At 32.9% G+C, this 25,972-nt stretch overlaps 1 protein-coding gene and 1 pseudogene across 1 annotated transcript; both read left to right on the forward strand.

The window, feature by feature from the left end:
- Window positions 1-4,755: 4,755 nt before the first annotated feature.
- Window positions 4,756-5,170, forward strand: LOC109178672 (annotated as a pseudogene).
- A 1,699-nt stretch (window positions 5,171-6,869) lies between these two features.
- Window positions 6,870-16,242, forward strand: LOC109178711 (peroxisomal fatty acid beta-oxidation multifunctional protein-like). Its single transcript, XM_019328248.1, has 18 exons — window positions 6,870-6,946; window positions 7,093-7,214; window positions 10,915-10,986; window positions 11,656-11,718; window positions 11,859-11,915; window positions 12,012-12,079; window positions 12,174-12,255; window positions 12,702-12,757; window positions 12,844-13,146; window positions 13,243-13,329; window positions 13,449-13,623; window positions 13,715-13,836; window positions 14,174-14,337; window positions 14,416-14,670; window positions 14,757-14,878; window positions 14,954-15,075; window positions 15,169-15,317; window positions 15,964-16,242. The coding sequence occupies exons 2-18, from the start codon at window positions 7,115-7,117 to the stop codon at window positions 16,118-16,120; spliced, it is 2,154 nt and encodes a 717-aa protein (XP_019183793.1). The 5' UTR covers window positions 6,870-6,946; window positions 7,093-7,114; the 3' UTR covers window positions 16,121-16,242.
- The last annotated feature ends 9,730 nt before the right edge of the window (window positions 16,243-25,972 follow it).

Raw genomic sequence — 25,972 nt, forward strand, 5'->3', positions numbered from 1 at the left:
CACTCGAAATATATTCCAATACTAGAAAATAATTATAGTGCACTGGAAATCAAAATTAGAATGACTGTAAAGCACATTAAATTTATAGAAAAACATGAAACTAAGGAAAATACTGAATATTGTAAATATAACTCAAGTTAGATATAATTGTGAGGTAAAGAACAATTGCGACAAACAACAAAAGTGCAATGTAGAAAACAAGCTATAAAGAAATCAAATAAAAAAGTTAAGGTTCGGTACCAGTAAGAATGAGAACTGAATGGCGGAGCAGGCATCAAGGAACTTGGATTTACTTCTTTATTATTGTTGTTGTTATTATTATTATTATTATTATTATTATTATTATTATTATTATTATTATTATTATTATTATTATTATTATTATTATTATTATTATTATTATTGTTATTATTGTTATTATTGTTATTATTGTTATTATTGTTATTATTGTTATTATTGTTATTATTGTTATTATTGTTATTATTGTTATTATTATTATTATTATTGTTATTATTGTTATTATTATTGTTATTATTGTTATTATTGTTATTATTGTTATTATTGTTATTATTGTTATTATTGTTATTATTGTTATTATTTATTATTATTATTATTATTATTATTATTATTATTATTATTATTATTATTATTATTATTATTATTATTATTATTATTATTATTATTATTATTATTATTATTGTTATTGTTATTGTTATTGTTATTGTTATTGTTATTGTTATTGTTATTGTTATTGTTATTGTTATTGTTATTGTTATTGTTATTGTTATTGTTATTGTTATTGTTATTGTTATTGTTATTGTTATTGTTATTGTTATTGTTATTGTTATTGTTATTGTTATTGTTATTGTTATTATTATTATTATTATTATTATTATTATTATTATTATTATTATTATTATTACTATTATTATTATTATTATTATTATTATTATTATTATTATTATTATTATTATTATTATTATTATTATTATTATTATTATTATTATTATTATTATTATTATTATTATTATTATTATTATTATTATTATTATTATTATTATTATTTACTAAAAAAATTATATAGCATTCGGTTCGGTTCGATTTTTGCCAAACCGTTCGGTTTCGGTTCGGTTCGGTACTAAACCGTTTGAGTTACAAAATCCCGAACCGTTCAGTTTTCTATTACTAGTTCGGTTCGGTTCGATTCAGTTCGGATCGGCTCGGATAAACCGAACTGAAGTGCCCATCCCTAGCGAAAATAGTGCAATATATAGCTCCTAAATCCTAATGTAACCTCTTCAACATGTTTCCCGTGCGGCCGTGCACCATTAAATATGCATAAATACATTACAAAGTGTTCGAAAATGCATCATTAGATGTGGTGCATTTTTGTGGTTTGTGGTGCATTTCCGAACACTGTGTGGTGCGCTTATGCATACTTAATGATGCAATCCACACGGTTCCACGGAAAGTCATGTCCACATTTGAACCAATATTTCATGAGGGTGAAAATGCACAAATACACCACAAAAATACATCACAACCTTGGGACGTGCAGTCATGCACCATTAGGTATGTATAAATGCATCATAATGTGTTCATAAATGCACCAAGGTGAAATGCACAAATGCACCACATCCTGGTGCATTTCGCGAACCGGAACGGTCGGTTCATGTTCCGAACTGAAAAAAAAAATACACTTATTGTTGAATTTAGACTATTTTAAAATAAAAAATAAAATTTTGAAATAAAGACGGTTCAAAATCGTGAACCGGATCCGGAACTACCGGTTTACGATTCAGGTTCCAGTTTTTTCGATTCATAATTTTAATAAACTGAAATCCAAATATTGGGTTCTGATCTGAATCATAACCGGAAACTTATAATTCGATTGCTATAGTGTTCGGTAGTTCGAACCGAACCATAGTCATCCCTACATATACATAATAATTTATTGGAGAAGAAAAATAAATAAAATGTTTATTTTAAGGGTAAAAATGTCAATTTAATATATCAGAATGGAAAACGACCACTTTTAGAATAATTCAGGGGGCTAATGTGCTTACATGAATAATTCAGGGGGTAAAAGTACTATGAGTATCTAACTCAGGGAGAAAATGTGCTATTTTCATATTAGGATCTAATTGCATTATTTTATCGATTTAAATAAAATTTAATTACACTATTTTACCTTTTATTTATTTATTTATTTATTTATTTTTGAGAGAACACTATTTTACCTATTTAAAATGCCTTATTTGGATGAGAATATATTTTCTGTATATTAATCAGGAACAGCGGGTACAAAGTATATAAAGACAGGAAATAGAGATCTGGTCTAATACTACTAATATAATAGGGATCTAGTCTAATACTACTAGTAGAGTCCTAATACTCCCCCTCAAGCACAAGGTTGGTTAGCCAAAACATTGAGCTTGCAATGGAGTAAATTAAAACGCACAGACGAAAAAGACTTAGTAAAAATATCCGCTATATGATCTTTGGTAGAAATAAAATTGACTTGTAATTCCTTCTTTGAGACTTTATCACGAACAAAGTGGTAGTCGATCTCAATGTGCTTGGTGCGAGCATGAAACATCGGATTAGCACACAGATAAGTAGCTCCCAGATTATCACACCAAAGTTTGGGCGCAGAAGGTGGCACAAACCCGATCTCCTTCATCAGGGAGATGAGCCAAGTAACCTCTGCAGAGACATCAGCCAGTCCTTTGTACTCAGCCTCAGTTGATGAACGAGACACAGTACGCTGTTTTTGACAAACCCATGAGACAAGATTGGTCCCCAAGAACACAGCAAAACCACTAGTAGACTTGCGATCATCGGGATTGCCAGCCCAATCCGAATCAGAATATGCATGAATATCCAGATAAGGAGAAGAAGCAATCTTAAGACCAAGATGCAGTGTCCCATTTACATATCGTAACACCCTCTTGAGAGCCGCCCAATCCGTAGTAGAGGGAGAGTGCATGTGCTGACACAAACGATTGACTGCATAGGAAAGATCAGGACGAGTTACCGTAAGATATTGCAGAGCACCTGCAAAGCTGCGGTACTGAGTGGGATCAGCGTATGGCACGACGGTATCAGTCTCGGCCTTCGTGGTTGAAACCGGAGTAGCTACAGGCTTGCAGTCAACCATACCTGCTCGTTTTAGAATATCCTTCATGTACAGTTGTTGAGACAGAAGCATGCCATCAGACAACGGAACGGTCTCAATGCCCAGAGAAAACGAGGGCACATCCATATCACGAACTTTAAATTCAAGAGCCAACTTGTCAATAAGAGCAGTCACATGAGCCGAATCAGAACCCATAACCAAAATATCATCCACATAAACCATAAAATACAACGATTATTGCCATGTGAATATATAAACAAAGAGACATTCGTCGTAGAAGGTGAGAAACCAACAGAAACCAGAAAGTCATGCAAACGAGTGAACCAAGCACGAGGAGCTTGCTCAAGTCCATATAAGGAACGTTGAAGGAGACAAACGTGCTCGGGCATCGTTTTGTCTTCATAGCCAGGGGGCTGGCGCATATAAACCGTCTCAGCGAGATTGCCATTCAGGAAAGCATTGTGTATGTCTAACTATCGAATAGTCCATCCACGAGAAACAGCCAAGGATAAAAGAAGACGTGTCGTAGTTGGTTTAACCACGGGACTAAAAGTCTCAAAGAAATCCTCACCAGCAACCTGATTGAATCCCTTGGCAACCAAACGAGCTTTGTAACGCTCAACCGAACCATCAGCTTTCCTCTTGGTTCTAAACACTCACTTACATCCAACCACATTCATACCTATTTTAAAAGGAACAAGCCGACATGTATTGTTGTGCACCAAGGCATTAAATTCTAAATCCATTGCATCCCGCCATTCGGGAAATTAGACCGCTTGGGTAAAACACGTAGGCTCAGAAGTGACGTCAGTAGATAGAGAAACATGATCATGCGGTCCCGAGCTCCGCGTATTCATCCTATGAGACCGAACGGGCGAGGACACGGGACGAGATCGACCCCTCGACCGAGCAGTTGGCTGGTCCGTAACTGTCCGCTCGGACTCGGTCACGGGCGGCTCGGCAGAAGCAGCCTTAATTAAATAAAGCCTTAATTTTACGCATAAATGCATAATATTAATTTGAAATCTATATATTTAGTATTACAAATGATCATCCTTAATTAAATTAAATCATCCTTAATTAAATTATTAAATTATTTAAATTAAATAAGCTTTAATTAAATCAATCCTTAATTTTACACGTAAATGCATAATATACATCCCCTATAAAAAAAGAAGAAAAACATAGACAGTATATGAAGGAGACTACTTGCAGGTATGATGGTAACATGGCAAATGCAGTACAAGGGCACATGAGATTTGAAGGTTTCCGAAAAACCATTAACCATGGCAGGTTTGCTCTCATTCTAACCTTATGCTTATCCTCTGGTTATATCATCCTAAGATATGCCTGTGGTCTTAATAGTCACATAATTATTTTCATCCTACAGATTAAATTTTTTATGTTCATAGATTCATTGGATAAGAGTGATATTTCTTGGAATGAGTTTTGTAATGAGGTTAAAGCTTCACATTCAAATAGGCTTGGAGCTCCTTACCTTAGAGAAGGAATCGGGGATTTACCCAGATTAGAAGAGAACTTCTACGCAAATCTATCTCATCCCCGATTGTATCTTTAATAGACCTCACGATCAAGTTAGTAGCTAGCAACTTATCATGTGCCAGGGCCGTATTGTGATGATGGAGTTGTTTGCCGATACGACTCCCCAGACCGCCGAGAACTTCCGTGCTCTCTGCACTGGTGAGAAGGGCGTTGGAAAGTCCGGCAAGCCCTTGCACTACAAGGGTTCAGTGATTTCACCACCGGAAACGACACTGTAGGAGAGTGGATCTATGGATCGAAGTTCAGGGACGATAATTTCGTGATGAAGCACACCGGCCCTGGCATCCTGTCCATGGCCCAACACCAACGGCTAGCTCTCAGTTCTTCATCTGCACGGTGAAGATCGAATGGGTGGATGGAAAGCACGTGGTGTTCAGCCAGGTGGTGAAGAAGGTGGAGCAGGCTGGATCCGGCTCCGGGAGGTGCTCAAAGCCGGTGGTGATCGCCAACTGTGGTCAACTCCCGTGATTATATGGCTGAATCATGCTCTCTAAAATCTTCCCTTCTGATTTGAATGTACTGTGTGTGGTTGAAAGTATTGTGTACAGATTATCTAACCGTCTTCTTCTTCTTCTTCTTCTCCTTCTTCTTCTCCTTCTCCTTCTCCTTCTCCTTCGTCTTCTTCTTCGTCTTCTTATTATTATTATTATTATTATTATTATTATTATTATTATTATTATTATTAATTAATTAATTAATTAATTAGTTAATATCGTTTCTTTAGTTAATTATTAAGTTTCCTTTTTTATTTTTTATTTTCTACTACTAACATTATTAGTATATATTAATCTCTTTTTCTATTTTCCTTTTTTACTACGAATTAATCTTATTGTCATAATAATATTATTATTATAATGATTAAACCAAGTAATTAGTTAATTTGTTAGAAATAATGAAGGTGGTGGTGTGGTAATGCTGTATGTGGGTAATGGATTAACATATATGGAACATTAGTCATAAATTTTAGCTTGGTTAATTATTCTTCTTTCACAATAAATAGAATATACTCATGCATTTTATTAATCAAGCAATCAAATTCTTTTATCATTTCATTCCTTTCTATTCCTCTCTCTCTTTCTCTCAATATATATATATATATATATATATATATATATATATATATATATATATATATATATTTATTTATTTATTTATATATACTTATATATATAATATAGATATATTATATTTAATATATCTTACATAGGTTAACTTTTCAACCCCGAGATATTTTTCGTAGTAAAATATGACTGTAAATTTCAATATTATATGGTCGGGTCTCAAATTGGATGAGAAACTCGATTACAATTATTGGCAAATTATGATGTCCATACATTTGAAAGCTCAAAATCTTTGGAGCTTTGTTGATCTCGGTCTACCCGAAGGAGCTGATGCAGCTGCTACAAGGCGAGATCGATTGGCCTTGGATCAGATTCACCAAGGTGTTCATTACCCATTTTTGGACAATTAGTTCGTGCTCAAACAACAAAGCAAGTTTGGGACATCTTAAACATGTTAAACAAAGGTGTCGATCGGGCACAGAAGTCTAAGTTACAGTCGTTGAGAATGTTGTACGATAATTGTGAGATGACCTCTACAAAAACAGTAGATACGTATTTCACTCGTCTTATTGATATGGTGAATAAGATGAGGTTATACGGAGCAATTGAGTAGAGAAAAAGTAAAGTTATTCAAAGCATAGTCAGAATTGTTGATGATAAGTATACAATATTATATCATATTTGATCAAATAATTGACTTGATAATTATAATGTTTCAAATTTAATTTTTTATAGCAGTTGTTCATTAGTATTTTTGGTCTTATATTTAGCATAATTCCAACTAAATTTATCATGTTGTTAGCTTGAAAACTACAAAGTTTTATATTCAACCCTTACCGCATGGTCAAACTCTACCCCGCCCCTTAGAATCTACGTACTCTGGGTCGGAAGAGCAACTAGTCCAACTTCTTGAGCAGCCAACAAGAATAAATGAATACATTTGTATTATATTTTTAGAATTACTCAGTCAAGCTGTACAATACTATAATTATATATATCATTGGAATATTAATAGTAGATAATGTCGGCAAATTGACATATAGGCATAGATGTAATAAAATATAGTTATAAAACTTGGTGCGTATGCCTATAAATTGGCATATACCATGCAGTTTGGCCATATACCTTCAAGCACAATTCTCTCACTTTCATCAGATTTGGCTTCAAATTTCCAATATATTTTGTGAGTTTAACATCTTTATTCAATTCATTCTTTTTTTCTTTTTCTTTTTTTCTTTTTGCAATATAGTTATATTTATGTAAATAGTATTAGCTGTAAAACTGTCAAAATTGTACTGTACGTAATTCTGAAAAAGATAGAATTATAAGTGCAGGAGTTTGAGATCGAGAAATGGGAAGCAACAGCACCCCAGTGGCAATGGAGATTGGAAGTGATGGAATTGTTGTGATTACTCTCTTCAATCCACCAGTAAATGCATTGACACTATCTGGTATGTAATACTAAACTATCCCCCACTCCCCCCCCCCCCCCCCCCTCCTCCCAACGTAACCCCTAGCCGACAAAGGACCACAACGAAGTAAACCAATTGAAGTTGCACATAGTTAACTGATTCAAATTAAAAAGACTAATCCTGAGTCAAACTTATAATAATATAGTTACCAATTCAAACTCACAGCCCTAATCAACTTAATTAACTCTCAAAAGGTTGAATCCTTACCTCCAAGGGTCTCCCACACTCTTGCCTGACAAAACGTTTAAAAAGATGCATATAAATCACAATATAATTGAGCAGACATGACCAGATACTGATACATATAAGGTATCTGTCTACTTTGATCATCTCTTTCAATTTTATTAATATGACAAGGTGCTTGTATTATTTTTATACACATAGTAACTATTGTGTTCTACTACATGTATTCTTAAATTCTACTTCATTACTTTTACTCTCTGACCTGATAAACAATGATAAAATACTATTATCATGTGGATCCTAATAAAAATGTCGACATCAAGAATTTGTGAGAGAAAGTATAAATTGGGAGCAAAAGGTGAAAGTCAATATAGTATTTTCCTTAACGATTTAACGGTGTGTGCGCGTGTTTATATCATCACATGGCCACATGAGGGCAGGACAATACTATAATATTACCCTTCCCCTATCCTTTCCACGTACCTTTCAAAGCCCCATTTTATATGACTTCTGCACAAATATTGCATGTGCACAAGCATACGTCGTACTTGTATGACTTTTATACACATTATTAGTATTTTTTTTATGCATGATGTGCAATAAAATATGTGTTAATATTAATATTTTATATTAAAATTTTAGATTTATTTTAAAGTTTAAATATTTAAATTATTGTAAATAATAATAATAATATAAAATATTTTTATAAATTTAATATTTATATTTTAGAAAATAATTAACATATACCTCCAATATATATATGTATATATTATTATTGAAGAAGATAAGAAGATATACGGTGGATGCATGTGCATGGTAACAATAGTGAAAAAGATAACGGAAGTTATAACAGTAAGAATATGTTTGTCCAAAATATTGTAAAGTACAACTTTTATAACGGAAGTTATTACATTTTTTAGTATAAGTATTATAGTTTCATCTTGATCCACTCGTCTCACGAACAAAGATCCGTGAGACAGTCTCACACAAGTTTTTTCCTAAAAGTAATAGTGATTTTTAAATAAAAAAAATTTTATTCATAAAATACAATATCATAAATTAAAATATTATAATTACATATTATTTAAATTAATATAATAAAAATTATTATAAACATTTTGGTCTAAAGTAATTAAAAATGTTCTTTAAGGACAAAATGGTCCTATCATGTGATATTTTATTTTCACATTCCATGATAAATAAAATATCTCCCCATCTCCTTGAAAAAAAAAATTCTCAAAAAATAACTAAATTACCTTCAAGCATTATTGCCACATCAACTTATTGGAGTAATATAACATCACCAAGTAATCTCATAACTTAATAATAAAATAAAGTAATAAAATATTACCATACTCACATTATCTTATAAGTAATCTTATATTAACTATACCAAACACTCCCTTAATTAGGTAATATAAAAGTGCACTATTACTCCCACACACCATAGTCAAAGTCTGTTAGGTCTCTATATATTGATTTTATTAATAGTACTATACGTGCACGATACATGCATATACTTGTAATATTATATTTGTACACACATGTTAGTCGTGTGCGTATAAAATCATTGCGAGATTGAATAATCTTTGTACATTTATGTACAAAACGCATCCAACTAATGAGAATGTTACTTATTGAAGCTAAATAGAAAGAATTACTAAAATTCTGTAGGTCGAATCTATCACACATAATTTTACAAATATTAATACTAGTCTTTAGACATAATCTTTCGACATTAAATTAAAAAAAAAAAAAAAAAAAAAAAACATAGTACATGGTCTTCATAGACTCTTTGGAGGAGCAGCTTATTGATCTTCTCGACTTAAACTAGTCAGTTATAGATAACGAACTTAGGTTGATTTATCTCCTTCTAGTCTTTACCGGCTAAGGTTATTATAAGGAGAGTTTCACCCAAAACGTACAGGATTTTTTTTTCGTAAATCAAATATAATAATATACAAATGTGTGGGTCCTGGTAGGGTAGTGGCGAAAAGTATAAAGGTGGTGGGGTGAATAGACTTTTTAAACTTTTTCACAACAATGAAGATTAAGCTTTTATAAAAATAAATTAAGTATAGAAGATATTTAGGCTTGAAAATATTCTAACATAAAATATGGTGCACTGCGGAATAAATGTACGTAAGAGTAAGATGTTAGAATATTGCAGATGATTTGTAGAAAAAAGAAAATAGTACATAAAGCAATAAAATAAAGTAAAGTAGAGAGTAAGAATTTTATAGTGGCTCGAAGCTGATATAGTCTTTCTACTCCACTCTACTCCTATATCCTTGAGGAATTCACTATATCAATCAATACTAATACTACTTGGAGTGCTTCTGCACCAATCTTGAACTCCTCAGGGTATTCACAACACTCTTTTGTTACTGTGCCCTCTACCTACACTCAATAGGGAAAGTGTTTACAAGAAAAATGAATTTTTTTCTCCAACTCTTTAGAGACTTTTAGAATAATAAAGCTTATGAAATTGCTAAGTCTATTTTCTAGATATTTCTTATGAAGATTGAAACATGGAGATTTTGATCTTGATGTTTTCTTTTGTATATTTTCCTGTATCGTTACTCACTTACTTGTTCTTCATCTTCAAGTCTTCATGTCATTTTCTAGAAAATCAAATTTATCTGTTGAAATGTGATAACTTTGATTTTGAATTCTTGGCTGTTGTAACTTAATTTGATCTGTTGAATTTTTTATCTTCACTTCCGATTGTTGCAATAGATCATTCTGACATTTTTAAAAATTATATTGTATATATAGTTCATTTTTATAAGGTGGTTTGTCCTCATTTATTTTTTTTTTTTTACAAAGGAAGGGGGATACCCATACAATCTATGCCTACACCGAGGCTTGAAACCTAGACGTCCCACATAGGGGAGCCATCCAATACCAGTGGACCACAAGCCACTTGGTTGATCCTCATTTATTTGAAAGTCTTATATTTTGTTCTTGTTCTTTATATATTTTAATTAGCTTATTTATCGTCTATAATAAAAATATTCATAAATTATTTGATTATGATATACAGCGTATATTTTACCCTTATCCGTTTTAAGGGGTAAAAAATAAAAAATTCATGCAACAAATAGGCCCAATTTACAATGTATTAACGGCAAAGGGGATTTCATCAAGCTTATCATATGCTATTCCATTACTTAGTTTAAAGTATACTAGATTTGAATTTCTGTCACACATTTTATCAAACACCTTCTGCCTTTCAACCTCAAAAAAGATGACTCCTCTAATATTCAATAAAGTCGATCTAAAATGGCCCAACCGGTACTCCATTCTCACATGTTACTTTAGTTCCTTGGTTTTCCCCGTGTGTGTGTGTGTGTTTAAAAAAAAATATATATATATATATATATATATATATTGCTAGATGTTTAGGATTTGTAAATGCAATTATATATATGGACATCTTCAACTATCTAATTTTGTGATCATTGTGTCATTAACAATTAATGGTGGGTGACAGTGATTGCCGAATTGAAGAAATGTTATCAAGAAGCAATGGAAAGGGATGATGTCAAAGGAGTAGTCTTGACTGGTGAGTGTTAAGCCGTACTTGTTACGGTATAATACTCATACACAGAAGCTTTATAGATGTAAAAATGAAATACGCAAACATTTCTTTGTTGTCATAATGCTTGTTTCTGATAGAAAGAAATGAAAATTTAGTATTTTCAACATAATGGATACTGCTATACCTTTGCCATTTGACTTTATGCCAAACTTGCTATGTATCTTTTGTGAGGCGCTAGGTAGGTGCTAGTCGGCGTCTGGGGTGCGCCTAGCACCTAGAGCATCTAGACAAACTAGTAATTTGAGTATATATATCGTCCCCACTTTTTCAATTCAGGGCTGTGAGTTGTTAGACTATAATCCCACAAACTAGTCAATTACGTATGTTAGATGGTTAGTTGGGTACATGACTGGAGAAATATAGATGATGAGCAACCAAGCAAGCAAAAAAAATGACTCGACCGAGTTGGGTGCCAACGCGACGCCTAGGGCGCCTAGTCGGCCAACTAGTTGGCCGGCCGACTAAAAGCCGCCTAAGGCTAAAATCGCCTTCGCCTAGGGGCGCCTAGTGCCTAACCGGCCGCTTAGGCCGATTTTTAAAATACTGTTTGTGAGATATTAGAAAAGTTTGCCTATGTTTTACATGTTATGGGCCTTTGTTTTGTTTGCTAATTCTGTAATTTATCCTTTACAGGCATTGGTGGAAAATTTTGTGGTGGTCTTGACATTGATATTATGCGAAAAATTCACAAGACAGGTAGTTGCAGTTACATTGCTTGTTTATAACATATATATATATATATATATATATATATATATATATATATATATATATATATATATAATTAACTTTGGATTGCACATTAACATTCCTTTTTATCATTTTTGATCTACCAGGGGATATCTCATATCTGCCAGATTCTTCAGTTGACCTGATAATGAACACAATAGAAAGTAATATGTTTGGTGCAGTTACATTTTTTTTTTTTATGAAATCCTGAGTTGTCTACTAATTTTTTGGGTCATTTTTCTCACATTTTGTTTGTCTAGATGCCAAAAAACCTACTGTTGCTGCCATTCATGGATTTGCCCTTGGTGGGGGCTTGGAATTGGCTATGGTTTGTTTCTAGTATCAACTTTAATGCTTGAATGGAATCTACCAAATTCTAGAGCTTCTGAGTTTTATGAGATTTATTTGTTAATTCCATATAGGGATGCAGTGCTAGAATTGCAACTCCAAGATCTGAACTTGCCTTACCCGAGCTGAAGTTTGGAATAATTCCTGGTTGTGGAGGTATTGCTTGGCTTGTTATCAATTTGACATCGGGTGTGTTTGGTAAATAGCTGTTAGCTTATTGGGTAATAGTGGCCGAGTTTGACTAGTTGATAGCATTAGCTGATTGTAGAAAGATGTTTGGAAAATTAGCTGTTAGCTAATAGCTGATTACACACAAAATGACTTTATCAAAAACTGATTGAGAAAACTTATTTGAGCAGCTTTTTGAATTTTTAGCGTTTTAAAATTTAAAGTAATAAACTGTTACAAAAATCTAATTAATCAAACACTCATATTGGTTGTTTAACCAAGTTAAACAGTTAATAGTGGTCAAACAAGCCAAAATTGGCTAATAGACTAACTATTTTACCAAACAAGGTCATCCTGTGACGTGTTCAATGTTAATTTTAGTTCATATGAAATCTTTTGCATAGAAACTTAGATTTTTGTTTGTATGTTATAAGGCACTCAGCGTCTTCCCAGACTTGTTGGGGTATCTAAAGCTGTTGAGTTATTGATGGTAAGACTTTTGAATTTTAATGCCAGAACAGGAACTTTTAGTTTATCTGATGATGGTAACTTACCTATCTGCAACTGCATTTTCAGACAACCAAAAGTATAACTTCTGAAGAAGGAAAGGAACTTGGCCTTATTGATGCTGTTGTATCTTCTGAGGAGCTCTTAGTTGCTTCTCGTCTCTGGGCACTTGATATTGCAGAAGGGAGAAAATCTCACATCAATACTCTTCAGAAGACCGATAAACTTGAACCCATCCATAAATCTTCTGAGATTCTGAAAACTGCAAGACAACATGCGATGAAGACACATCCAAAGTTTCCTCATTACATAGCATGTCTTGATGTTATTGAAGAAGGGATTATTTCTGGAGGACTTTCAGGTGTATTGAAGGTGAAGCTTTCTATAAATACATCCTTTAGTTTATGGGTATATGTCTTCATGTTTATTAACAAAAAATTAACAATTATTTCACTTTACTACTTGTAGGAACGAGAGTTATCGAGAGAGCTGGTACTGTCGAAACCTTGTAGAGGTCTTCTTCATGTCTATTTTGCTGAACGTGCAACTTCAAAGGTACAATTGTATTTCTCGATATCAAAATATGCATTCATAAGCAGTGTCTGGTGCTTAAACGTAGAGTCTATTCTACATAACTATTCTTCCAAACAATCCCAAAGTCCTGTTATGCGCAGGTTCCCAGTGTTACCAATAGCCAGCTTAAACCCCAAAAAGTGGAAAAAGTTGCTGTAATTGGCGGTGGTTTAATGGGTACTGGCATTGCTACAGCTCTAATTGTCAGCAATATACCTGTCATACTTAAAGAAGTCAATTATGAATCTGTTCAGAAGGCCTTGAAATCAATTGAAGGTTAGTACTCCCTCCCTGGATATGACTTTTGAGAATATTGGTAATATGCTGATTATCATCTCAAGAATATAACATGTCTTGTGTTATTCAGTTAATCTAAATGGCCTAGTAACAAGAGGTGAGCTAAAGTTGGACCAAGTGAAGAAAGCATTGTCCCTTCTAAAAGGTGTTACAGACTATGAAGATTTCAAAAATGTGGATATGGTCATAGAGGTAAACCATCTGTCTGTTATTGCAACCTTTAATAGTTTTCCAGTTTTCTAAAAACTGGAAAATTGTTTCCTGTTATCAAAATGGAAAATTGTGCTAGTAAACATGTTTTCTGTTTTTTGTTCTCCAAGAGAAATTTTCCAGTTAGTAAACGAGCCCTTAGCATCTTACACTTTTCTGTGTTGCCCTAAATAACCTGACCTAAATACTGTGCTAAAAGTAAAACTTTGAATGTTGCTCATTGTAGACATGTATGATTTCTCTAAACCGTATACTTCTTAATATTGGATTGTGTTAAAGGCTTTCTCTACTTATTACTATCATCATTTTTTGCTGTCAGGCTGTATATGAGGACCGAGAATTGAAACAATCAGTTTTTGAAGAAATTGAGAAGATTTGTCCTCCTCATTGTATCTTGGCATCAAATACATCCACTATTGATCTTAATGAAGTTGGAGCAAGGACAAATTCCCAAGATCGTATTCTGGGAACACACTTATTCAGGTAAGAAATGTCTTCTCATCATATCTATGAACATTTAGAAGATTTTATTTATTGATGATCTTTTTCTCCTTTTCTAAGTCCTGCTCATGTCATGCCTCTCTTGGAAATCGTGCGATCAGAAACCACTTCTAATCAAGTAATACTTGATGTTTTGAAATTTTCAAAAGTCCTTAAGAAAATTCCTATAGTGGTTAAGAACTGCACTGGCTTTGCTGTCAACCGAACCTTCTTCCCATATATGCAAGGAGCAGATTTGTTGGCAAATTTGGGTGTTGATATATTCAGAATTGATCGAGTGATCAGTGAATTCGGCATGCGGATAGGCCCTTTTCAGTAAGCAATCTGCAGCTATTTCTGCATGATCCTCAACTTGCCATAAGTTCTCTAATGATTTTTTTTAATTTCCATTGAATTTGCAGGCTTTTTGATTTGTCAGGATATGGCATATTTCTAGCTGGAGTAGGGCAATTTGCTACAGCGTTTCCTGATCGAACTTTCCAGTCTCCTTTAGTTCAACTTATGATTGAAAATGGACGCACAGGTAAGTAGCAACAAGCGTTTAATAAAATCTTCTAAAGGCATGGAGAAAGCTGAATCATTAACTTTGACATTCCAGGTAAGAAGGATGGAAAAGGTTTCTACCTATATGTGAAGGGAAAGAAGCCAGAACCCGATACATCTGTCTTGCAAATCGTTGAAGAATCTAGACGGTTTACAAAAGTTATGCCCGGAGGAAAGGTATAACACAGTTCAGCAACTTTCTTCCACATATTCTCTGTCGCGAATCATTGAATAAGAATCTTTACATGCTTGTCTTACTGCCATTTGCAGTCGATATCTGTAACAGACCAAGATATCTTGGAGATGATGTTCTTTCCGGTCATAAATGAGGCGTGCCGTGTTATTGAGGAAGGAATAGTTATCAGAGCTTCAGACCTTGATATTGCTTCTGTCCATGGGATGAAATTCCCTTCAGAAACGTAAGAACTATATTCAACTCTTCAATTTGCAAGTTTGTTATACCAATGGGATTATTTTCTTTTACAAACTTAGCTTCACCAATACAAATGTGTAGTTTCACTATCGACTTAAAACTATTTTTACCCATGACCTGGCTCTGATACCACTTGCCAGATCAAGCACTTACCACTTACGCCAAAAGCTATAGCTAGTAGCAAAAGTGCAAACTTTAATTCTTTATACCACCACACATTTTCAAGATGTTGGGTGTTGGACTTGGCCCTTTAGTCCCTTTACCGGCCTTTGCCCAACAATCTCTCAGCCACCGAGTGTTGGATTTGGCCCTTTAGTCCCTTTTTTGGCCTTCGTCCAACAATCCCTGAGTGCTGGATTTGGCCTTTTAGTCCCTTTACCGGCCTCTGCCTAATAATCCCTCAGCCACCGGGTGTTGGAATTGGCCCTTTAATTCCTTCACCGGCCTCCGTCCAACAATCCCTCAGTCACTAGGTGCCAGGCATTGCCTTTACTGGCCTCCGCCCAACAATTTCATTTATCTGTGTGGTGTAAAAATAAGATAGAAAGTGAAGGCAATAATGTTAGTTATATTTCTTTCATCTGGTTTGGTTAAATGGATGAAAATTGAGCTTCTTGTTTTGTTGGTTGCAGTGGAGGTATAATGTTCTGGGCAGATTCAATTGGGCCAAAGTATATATACTCAAGGCTAAAGAGTTGGTACGAGGCCTATGGTAACTTCTTCAAGCCCTCACACTTGTTGGAAGATAGAGCTGCTAAAGGCATTCCCTTGGGAGGGAATTTAGAATGATGTAGTGTCTTTCAATGGACACATGTTTTTATTGAAATTAAGCTATGCTAGAACGCACACATATTTAAACATTTATCTTGTAAACCACTTTTTGAATAATAATACAGTATAATTTGAGCTAATCTTACAAATTACACAAATTGTCACAAACCTGAATTTCCAATTTTGCTTGTTAGGGTCATATGTGGAGTTGCTACTTCGGATATGCTTGTGTTATGCACCTTGAAGTTTCTTTGTAGGGCCAGATGCCAGTGCGCACAAAGGATCTACCATCCTTAACCCATTTTAATTTACCATCCTATAACATTATCATCTAAAAAAGTCCAATTCACTCGGGGTTACAATTTATATTAATCATTATTCATGGACCATAGTCCACATATCTATGTAGACCATGAATAAAATGTACATCTTTAAAATATTAAAGGTACATTACTTGAGTATTGAATGTACATTATTTTGTATATAATCAAATAATGTACATTTAGTACATAAATAATGTATCTTTAATATATACATCACAAAATGTACTCGATCAGGACCTTTTACTCATTGTCGACACAAAAATTTACCAATTTGTATACTTAATAATATGGGCTATTTACTTTAATTCCTAACTTACATTCTTAAGTTTGATTAATAAATCGTGAGATACACTTCAACTGACTAACAATTCTCTGACTATTAATAAATTAAAATTTATGAATTTATTTTATATTAATTGAGTAGTTAAATTGTAACCGGCCGTATTCGTAATTTGCATTCTTGCTCTTCATAAATCATAAATAAATTACAAAAAAAAAAAAAAAAAAAAAAAAAAAAAAAAAAAACCCAGCTTAGGTCCTCCACTGCACGAGTGCACGGCTTGAAACCTCTCGAAATATCTTGTATGTAGTGGTTGAATTGTCATCTTTCCACTTTCCCCCACTAAATCAGACAACTAAACATACGTCATTTTCATCTGATACGCTAATTTTCAAGGAAGCCTTCATGTTTTATTTAGGAAAAAAGGTAAAAGGCCATGAAATTATTAGTTTTTGTGTAATTAAGCCATCAAATAAAAAGAATATGCAATTCAACCATTTAACTTTATAAATTTGTGTAATATAGCATTTTTAATAGATTGCTTTCAGGTTAAGCATGTAAGATGAATGGCATGACATTTTATATGACAATTTTTAATATTTAAATTAATTTATTATGAGTTTAATATTCAACTTGATCTACTCAAAACACTTTTTCAATCTTTTTCATCGTCAACTCTGTACAATATAATCAAAGTAACTTGCAATCGTGCACTCACATAGACCGATGGATGGCACTCCCCTCTCTCTCACTTCGTTGCATTTGGAAAAAAAAAAAAAAAAAAAAAAAAACCAGAAAAGATGATGTGATTTTGTACTCCATGATAGCCTTGGACTTTGATTGGATGGACTAGAAGTGGCTGCAACTCGAGAGGACATCAAAGGTATGGCTCTATACCTGCATCGATGATCGAGGCTCAAGTAGTGCTCAACTGCACATAATAAAACTCAGTCCACACACATACATCACATATGTCCTGCAAGCATTATATTGTGTCTCCGTATTATATTATTATTTCCTATTGGATTTTCAAGCACGTGATTGGACGTATGATAGTGGTTTGTTTCTTTTGAAAAATGTTATATGTATCATTTTGTACTCTCAATTTGTATTTTTACACATAAAATATTAATGTAAACACTTATATTGAGACTCACATGAAAAAATAACTTATCAAAATTCGTCACATCAGGAAGTAAAATTTAAAGAATAAAATTAGGGAGTACATGTAGTAGAACACGTCTCTTTTAGTATGATGAATGTGGAAAACCAGTAGCATTAATTTAGAAGTGATTGATTGTGAAACTAAGGATATTGTGAGCAAAAGTTGATCAAATTTTTGGTGAGAAACAATGGAGCAAAATAAGGAGTAAATATTAAACTCATAGTAAATTGATTTAAATATTAAAAATTGTCACATAAGATGTCATGTAATTCATTTTACTTGTTTAACCTGAAAGCAACCTACTAAAAATGGTGGGCTATCATCCGGATCAAAGTTGGACAAAAATTCTCATTCTAAAAATGGTGGGCTATCATCCGAATTTTCCGTCCAACTTGGATCCATTCGACGGAACTTCCGACCAACATGTCATGTTGGACGGAATTACTGCAATTTGGACGGAATGTTGGTCGAAAATCCGTTTTTCGACCAATAACCCCAAGTTGAACGGAAATAATAGGATTTCCAGTAGTGACACACAACATATTATGTATCTTATGTTATGAATTTATATCATGTGTTGTGAAATTCTGTGCCTATAGAACATAAATTCTCTTCATAAATCAGATTTGAGAATAAGTAAATTTATAACATGCGTATGCGTCTTGTGTAGTGAGTTTTTGTATCTTGTGTTATGAAAGTTTGTAACTTAAGAGTATCAATGCCGTACCTAGTATAGATTAGTAGTTTTGTAACACACAACATATTGTGTGATGCTATGAATTTATGTCTTGTGTTATCAAATTCTATGTCTATAGAACATAAATTATCTATATAAATCAGATTTGAAAATAAGTAAATATATAACATGTGTATGTGTATTGTGGTGTAAGTTGTTCTGTCTTGTGCTATAAAATTATGTACCTTAACGGGACGCTTAGTTGGAAGGAGGGAATTAGGTGGGAAAGAAATTGCAATTCTATGGAAGATGAATAATGTGGGAATAAAGTGATAATTTAAATAACAATGTTTGGTTTGCAAGGATAGAATTAATAGGAATTACAATTCTAATGTTTAGTATATATGAGAATTGAAAAGGAATAAGTAGTATAAAGTTCTAAATGCCTGTACTACTTCTTCTTCTTCTCTTTTATTATTATTATTATTATTATTATTATTATTATTATTATTATTATTATTATTATTATACTTCTTCTTCTTCTCTTTTATTATTATTATTATTATTATTATTATTATTATTATTATTATTATTATTATTATTATTATTATTATTATTATTATTGTTATTATAATTTATTACTATTATTATTGTTGTTGTTGTTGTTGTTATTGTTGTTGTTGTTGTTGTTGTTGTTGTTGTTATTATCCTAAATGACTAAATTCAAAATTGTTCTTCTAAAAATTTATATAACACGTTGTAAATAAATCCTAGAATTGCATCACGAAAGAAATAAAATAGGTTAGGAAGTTTTGAGAAAGCATACAACAATTTTAAGTTTAAAAAGAGGGGTAATTTTGTCTACCATTATATTATTTTTCTTCTTCCTAAAATCCATGGAATTGAAATAGCAGGGCGGCATGGGATTCTAATTCGATGAAAATGATGAAAATTTCAATTCCTCGGAATTGCAATTCTCTCCCACCAAACCAAAGAATTTGCTTGCCTTCAAAATTAAGTGGGAATGAAATTGTAATTTCCTCCAACCAAACGCCCTGTAAGATTATGAATTATGTACATGAAATAAATTAGTAACTTGTGTAGAAACATGAGAAATGGAAAAACTGCAGAATCTGTTAAAAATTAAAAATCAATACGACGTCATTTTGAATACGCAATTACGAAATTTATTCACATTAAAATGCAAAGTATTATAAATATACAAATTATTGAAAATTTTATGGTGCACAATGTTAGTTGTTGATGTAGAACTTAGCTTGTACTTGAGTCATTCGCAATTGTTAATATTTTAAGATCATCTGGAATGTTGACCCGAGAAGCAACAACGTACCATATGGATTGTTGATCGGAATGCATTTCTTTGATTTGTTTTTTTGAGAATAATTATTTATAAAGGACTAAAGGAGGTTGTAACATTTTGAGTTGATATTAGATGTTCATTCTCTATAATAAAAAAAATGTATAATATTATATACATATATTTAATATCAAGAATTATGTAAATTTATTTTCTAACATATATTAAAAAGTATTAAGCCAATTTATTTATCAAAACATTTATGCCAATTTATTCGTTTTCAATTTTTCTTTAATTTGAAAAATCACGGTCCCTCTACAAAGTATTACTTGAATTTTTAGTATATATCCTTTACCTTCCAGATATACCAGATATAATTAGATATGTGATTTGGAAATTGTATATTATATATAGGGGGTGATCACATGTGGCCATGTTGTTAGGTGTGGTCATATAGTCAACTATAGGCCATTAGATTAGATAGATCCAATGAATCATATTAATCAAGATTCTTCTAGTATTTTCGCGCACATTCTCCTATCCAGCGAACTGCAAGGGTAAACTCGTCATAAAACACCGGAATAGTGAAAATCACATTGTTGTGTGCTTTATTACACTATTGGTGCATGTTGTCAACACTGTTGGTGTATTCTGGAACCCGCCGGTCGCTATAAATGGCCACTGTAATTACCATAACACGGAAATACACCATTGGTGTGTTTCATTGTGGTGTGTTTTATTACACTATTGGTGTATGTTGTCAACACTGTTGGTGTATTCTGGAACCCGCCCGCTATAAATGGCCACTATAATTACCATAACACCCACACTTACTGAAACGCGCGAAAATCCTCAGAATTACCACTGTCATTAGATTAAACTGATTCAACGACACAAATACGACCACACCGCCACACCTAATGACATGACCATATATGAGCGCTCTTCTATATATATATATATATATATATATATATATATATATATATATATATATATATATATAATTACGCAAATGAATTGATATCTTGGCTAGAGGTCAATATGCTTGGATTTATGCAAATCTGTAAAATGGTAGCTTATGTGTTGTATAAACCCGTAAATATTATTATTTCTGTCTTGAGTATTTTAGGAAATATAACAGTACAAATGAAAAGCATTTCCTAAATAATCTTATAATTTATTATGTTAAACTAATAATTTTGAATTAACATTAAATATAATTCAAAATCTCTTTATACATGTAGTATTATCTTTTTAAAGGTTTCATCTAAATTTTTTTTTTTTTTTTTTGAAAATAGGTTTCATCTAAATTTAGAGTGTAATGAATTTATAAATTTAGATATATATTTAGCTTGTATCTTATGTGTGGTATAAACCCACCAATCTCGTTAGTGTGCATATATATATATATATATATATATATATAGAATCCGGATCAGGTAAGGACCTAATCTTAGGTGAGGATGTGAGGACTAATCTTGTGCGTTTGTTTTTTTATTTGGATGGTCCAGATTTGAGTTCTTGAGATGACATGGATTGATCTTTTTTGTTAAAGTGGAATAATAGTGTCTTTTTCTATTTTTTTAAGTGTGAACGCATGTATAATCCTTGGCCAAATTGGTTTCCTATTTTCTTAGATCATCACCGTTGCAATTTGGAGCCGCGATTTCTTAATAATTGATTGAGTGTTCGCCCATGCAAACTAATCAGTATTTTTTATTTTTTTTCGCTTGTTCTTTTGAGTATAATATTGTCTATATTTGGATTGTCGTGTATATGTATAAATGCCTGGGTAGTACGATTGTGCATTCGTGTGTGCTGATTGTGCAACCTAGTGTTGTAAGTTGTGCACTATAGGCCATGGAGTTGTGCATTATAGCACATAGTTCAATGCATCGTAGAACATTGGATGTTCACTGTATGATTTTTTGGCGGGGTTTGAATGCACAACAATGAAGTTATTGATGCACAACACTCAGTATAGGAATGCACAACATTTTGTATAGGAATGCACATCTTTTAATAAGACTGATTTACCCTAAATTTATATATTTTAATATTTTAAAGGGATTTGTTTTCTTAATCCGTGTGATTTGTTTCTTTTAATCTCAATCATACATCATTCTGATTTAATGGTCTAGATTAGTCCTCACGTCCTCACCTAAGATTAGGTCCTCACCTGATCCGGACCCTATATATATATATATATATATATATATATATATATATATATATAGAGAGAGAGAGAGAGAGAGCTTATGGCTATACAAAGATACAAAATAAATCAATTAACATTTTTTATAATATAATAAAAAATAAAAATTTTAATATAACAAATGTTGGACCAATACATGATTACATTTATATTTTTAAATTCTGGACCAAATCTAGCCCATTGCTGCAGCCCACTACCCAAAACCCACTAAACCGAAATATAAAATGAAGTCCCCAAACCCCAAGACCGACCATTCGCCTTCTCCTGCTGGGCTCCGGCAAATTATTGTATGGACCATGGTGCACACATTGTTGTATGGACCATTACAAAAAGTACATTTTTAATATACTAAATGTACATTATTTTGTACTGAATGTCCATTATATAATATAAGAGTTAATTACCAAAATAGTCCCTTGACTATAGCGAAATTACCAATTTGGTCCTTGACTATTTTTTTTTAACCAATTAAGTCCCTCAACTTTAAAAATTTTAACCAATTTGATCCTCCGTTAGTTTGACCGTTAGTCAACCGTTAACTTGGGACCAAATTGGTAATTTCACTATAGTCAAGGGACCATTTTGGTAATTAACTATAGGGGTGGGCAATACGGTTTAATTTTCTCGAATCGAACCGTACCGAACTGAACCGAACTAGTTTGGTTCGATAATATACCGAACAACCGAACGGTATTGGATTCTTATATACCGAACGTTTCGATAAAAAACCGATCCGAATTGTTCGGTAAAAAAATCGAACTGAACCGAATACCGTTTGATTTTTTTTTAAAAAATATATAATAATAATAATAAATAAATAAATAAATAAATAAAAAGTAAATCCAAGTCCCTTGCTGCTTGCTCTGCCGTTCAGCTCATATTCTCACGGGTATCTCTCATAAATGTTTTATTTGATTTCTTTATGATTTGTTATCAAAAGTCCTATATTATGTGTTATGGTGTTTACATAGTCCATATCCAAAATCTAATATATAACAAAATAGCAATACAAAGTTCAAACGGTATTCGGTTCGGTTCGATTTTTACCAAACAATTTAGTTCGATTCGAGTTTTTGCTGAACCGTTCGGTATAGAAGAATCTATTACCGTTCGGTTGTTCGATACATTACCGAATCTAACTAGTTTGGTACGGTTCGGTTCAAGAAAACTGAACCGAATTGCCTGACCCTTAGGGGGCATTTGGTTTACGGAATCTTGGATTACCTAGGTCATCTGAGTCTGGTAATGTTATATTACCTTGTTTGGTTCAAGTTATGAGATTACCAGGTAATGTTATATTACCTGAAAGCTGATGTGGCGGTAATGTTTCAAGGTAATGTGATTACCCCCATTTTTTTAGGTAATCTTAGATTACCTTGAATTATTCCAACTTTGCCCTTGTTAACTAATAATAATAATAATAATAATAATAATAATAATAATAATAATGAAATTAATATATGTTTATATAATCAAATATACATATGTGTATATTTATATATTTAGTTTTTTTTTTTAATATTTAAATTTTGATATACATTCATACATATAAATAAATAAATACACACACATAATATATATATATATATATTATTGAGGGCATTATTGTAAATTGATTCATATAACCTAAAATATAACCCTGAACCAAACAAGGTAATATTATATTACACCATCCAAACCAAACACACAAGGTAATCTTACATTCCCAAAATCTCACATTACCTTCCAGGAGGTAATCCTATTACCTGGGGTAATCCAAGATTCCGTGAACCAAACGCCCCCTTAAAGTTAATTACCAAAATGGTCCATTGACTATAACGAATTATCAATTTGGTCCCAAGTTAATGGTTGACTAACGGTCAAACAAACGGAGGACCAAATTGGTTAAGATTTTTAAAGTTGAGGGACTTAATTGGTCAAAAAAATAAGTCAAGGACCAAATTGGTAATTTCGCTATAGTCAAGGGACCATTTCGGTAATTAACTCTATAATATAATGTACACTCAGTACACAAATAATGTACATCCCTGAATACAATGTACATTATATTTATATTGAATGTACATTATTTTTGTACTAAATGTACATTATTTTATAGTATACAAAATATGGTCCATACAACTTATGCAAACCATGGTCCACACAATAATGATTGCTGCGCTCCACCTTCTGCCTGCTCTGCTACGCCTTCTCTCTAATCTGAAGGTATTCTTGCCTCCCTTCTCTCAACATATTTGCTTCTTCTTGTTTTGTTGAACTACTGCAAATTTCTTCATAACTTCAAATAGACTTTTTTTTTTTTTTTTTTTCTGAAAAGTTTGCAGAGAATTTTCAATATTCAGTGATTGTATTTTATTATTAAGCTTTGAGTGAAACTAAGCCCTGTAATAAAGGACATTCAAAAAAAGTCTTGTAATAAAGGCATGAATATTGAAAATTGAATTAATCTTTATGAAATATATGTGGTAAAGAATTATGAATTTAACTTAACCTTTTTTTTTTTTTTTTTTTTTTTTGTAGTAATAACAATATAGCAGTATAGTAAGGTTGTGGACCTGTGGTCCTTCTGTCCATTTCAGTTGTTGTGATTAGACCTCATATACACAGTAAACTATATACAAATATTACAATGAAGCTTGTTTTGCTTAGAGTAAAGGACATTTTTGGTCGTAGACTTATAGTGGCATGGACAATTTTAGTCCTCCTTAAAAAAATCAGACAATTTGTGGACACTCTTATTGTGACGAGGACAATTTTGGTCCTCCGTCAATATTCTCGTTAGATGGCCTGTTAGATAGGGGGTAATTTCGTCTTTTCAGACCTCCTTCCTTCTTCCCCTTTTCATTCCCATTCTCAGCTTGACCTAACACAGGAAGACCTAATTTTGACTCTAATCTTACCATGGCGAAGACGTAGATTGAAGACCAAATTCACAGTGAACATAGCAATAGATTTCTGTTGATTACGTGAACATAGCAATAGATTTCTGTGAACATAGCAATAGAGCGGTGGTTGGCGGTGGGGATTTAGCAATGTTACCGTTAAAAGATGAGGTGAAACTCTACCACTCAACACCGTGGACCTCCGTGCTCCCCGCGAGACCGCCGCAGGCTGAGGACGGATTCAAATTCGTAATGGAAAACGAGAAAAATGTAGAAAAGCTAGCCGGAACGTTGGGCATGGGCTGCCGGAACCTCACCGGTTCTGCGTACAACACCTTCCCGGCGCTAGAGTAGGGCACGTCGAGGTCAAGTGTGAGCTGCATTGTGTTATTACTCAAGTGGGCATCGCCGTGGAGCTTCAAACTGCTCAGAGTCAACGTCCCGAAATCAAATTCAGTGGTCGCGATGCCCCCGGAGAAGCAGAACAATAACAATAACAGTAAGAAACTCGCGACAATTCCGCCAGAAAATCCACCTGGGAGTGACATCATTGTTGGATTATGCTCCAACCCATTCGAGACCGAGGATCAATTTCTCCAAAAAAATATAAGTTTTCCCTTGAAAAGACTAAACAAATCACCAGAACAGAGAGAGAGTAAGAACTAAGAAGAATAAGAGAAACGGTGGTTGCGTATGAAGGCCACGTATAAGCTGCAACGTTCATGTTTACGTGGATTGGTGAAAATGAAAACCTTCCTCCTTGCATTTTCCTTCGACCAGATTTGCTTCTTCAGAGAGAGTGTTGCTTCTCTTCAATTTGCCTCTTCAATCTGCCTTATCAATTTAGAATGAAGAACATAAGCACACTGAGGTATTAAAATGGAGGATATGCAGAAAAGACGAAATTACCCCCTCTCTAACGGTCCATCTAACGGGAATATTGATGGAGGACCAAAATTGTCCTCGTCACAATAAGAGTGTCCACAAATTTTCTGATTTTTTTAAGGA

This window comes from Ipomoea nil, unplaced genomic scaffold (assembly GCF_001879475.1).
Source record: "Ipomoea nil cultivar Tokyo-kokei standard unplaced genomic scaffold, Asagao_1.1 scaffold0865, whole genome shotgun sequence".
Taxonomy (NCBI): Eukaryota; Viridiplantae; Streptophyta; class Magnoliopsida; order Solanales; family Convolvulaceae; genus Ipomoea; species Ipomoea nil.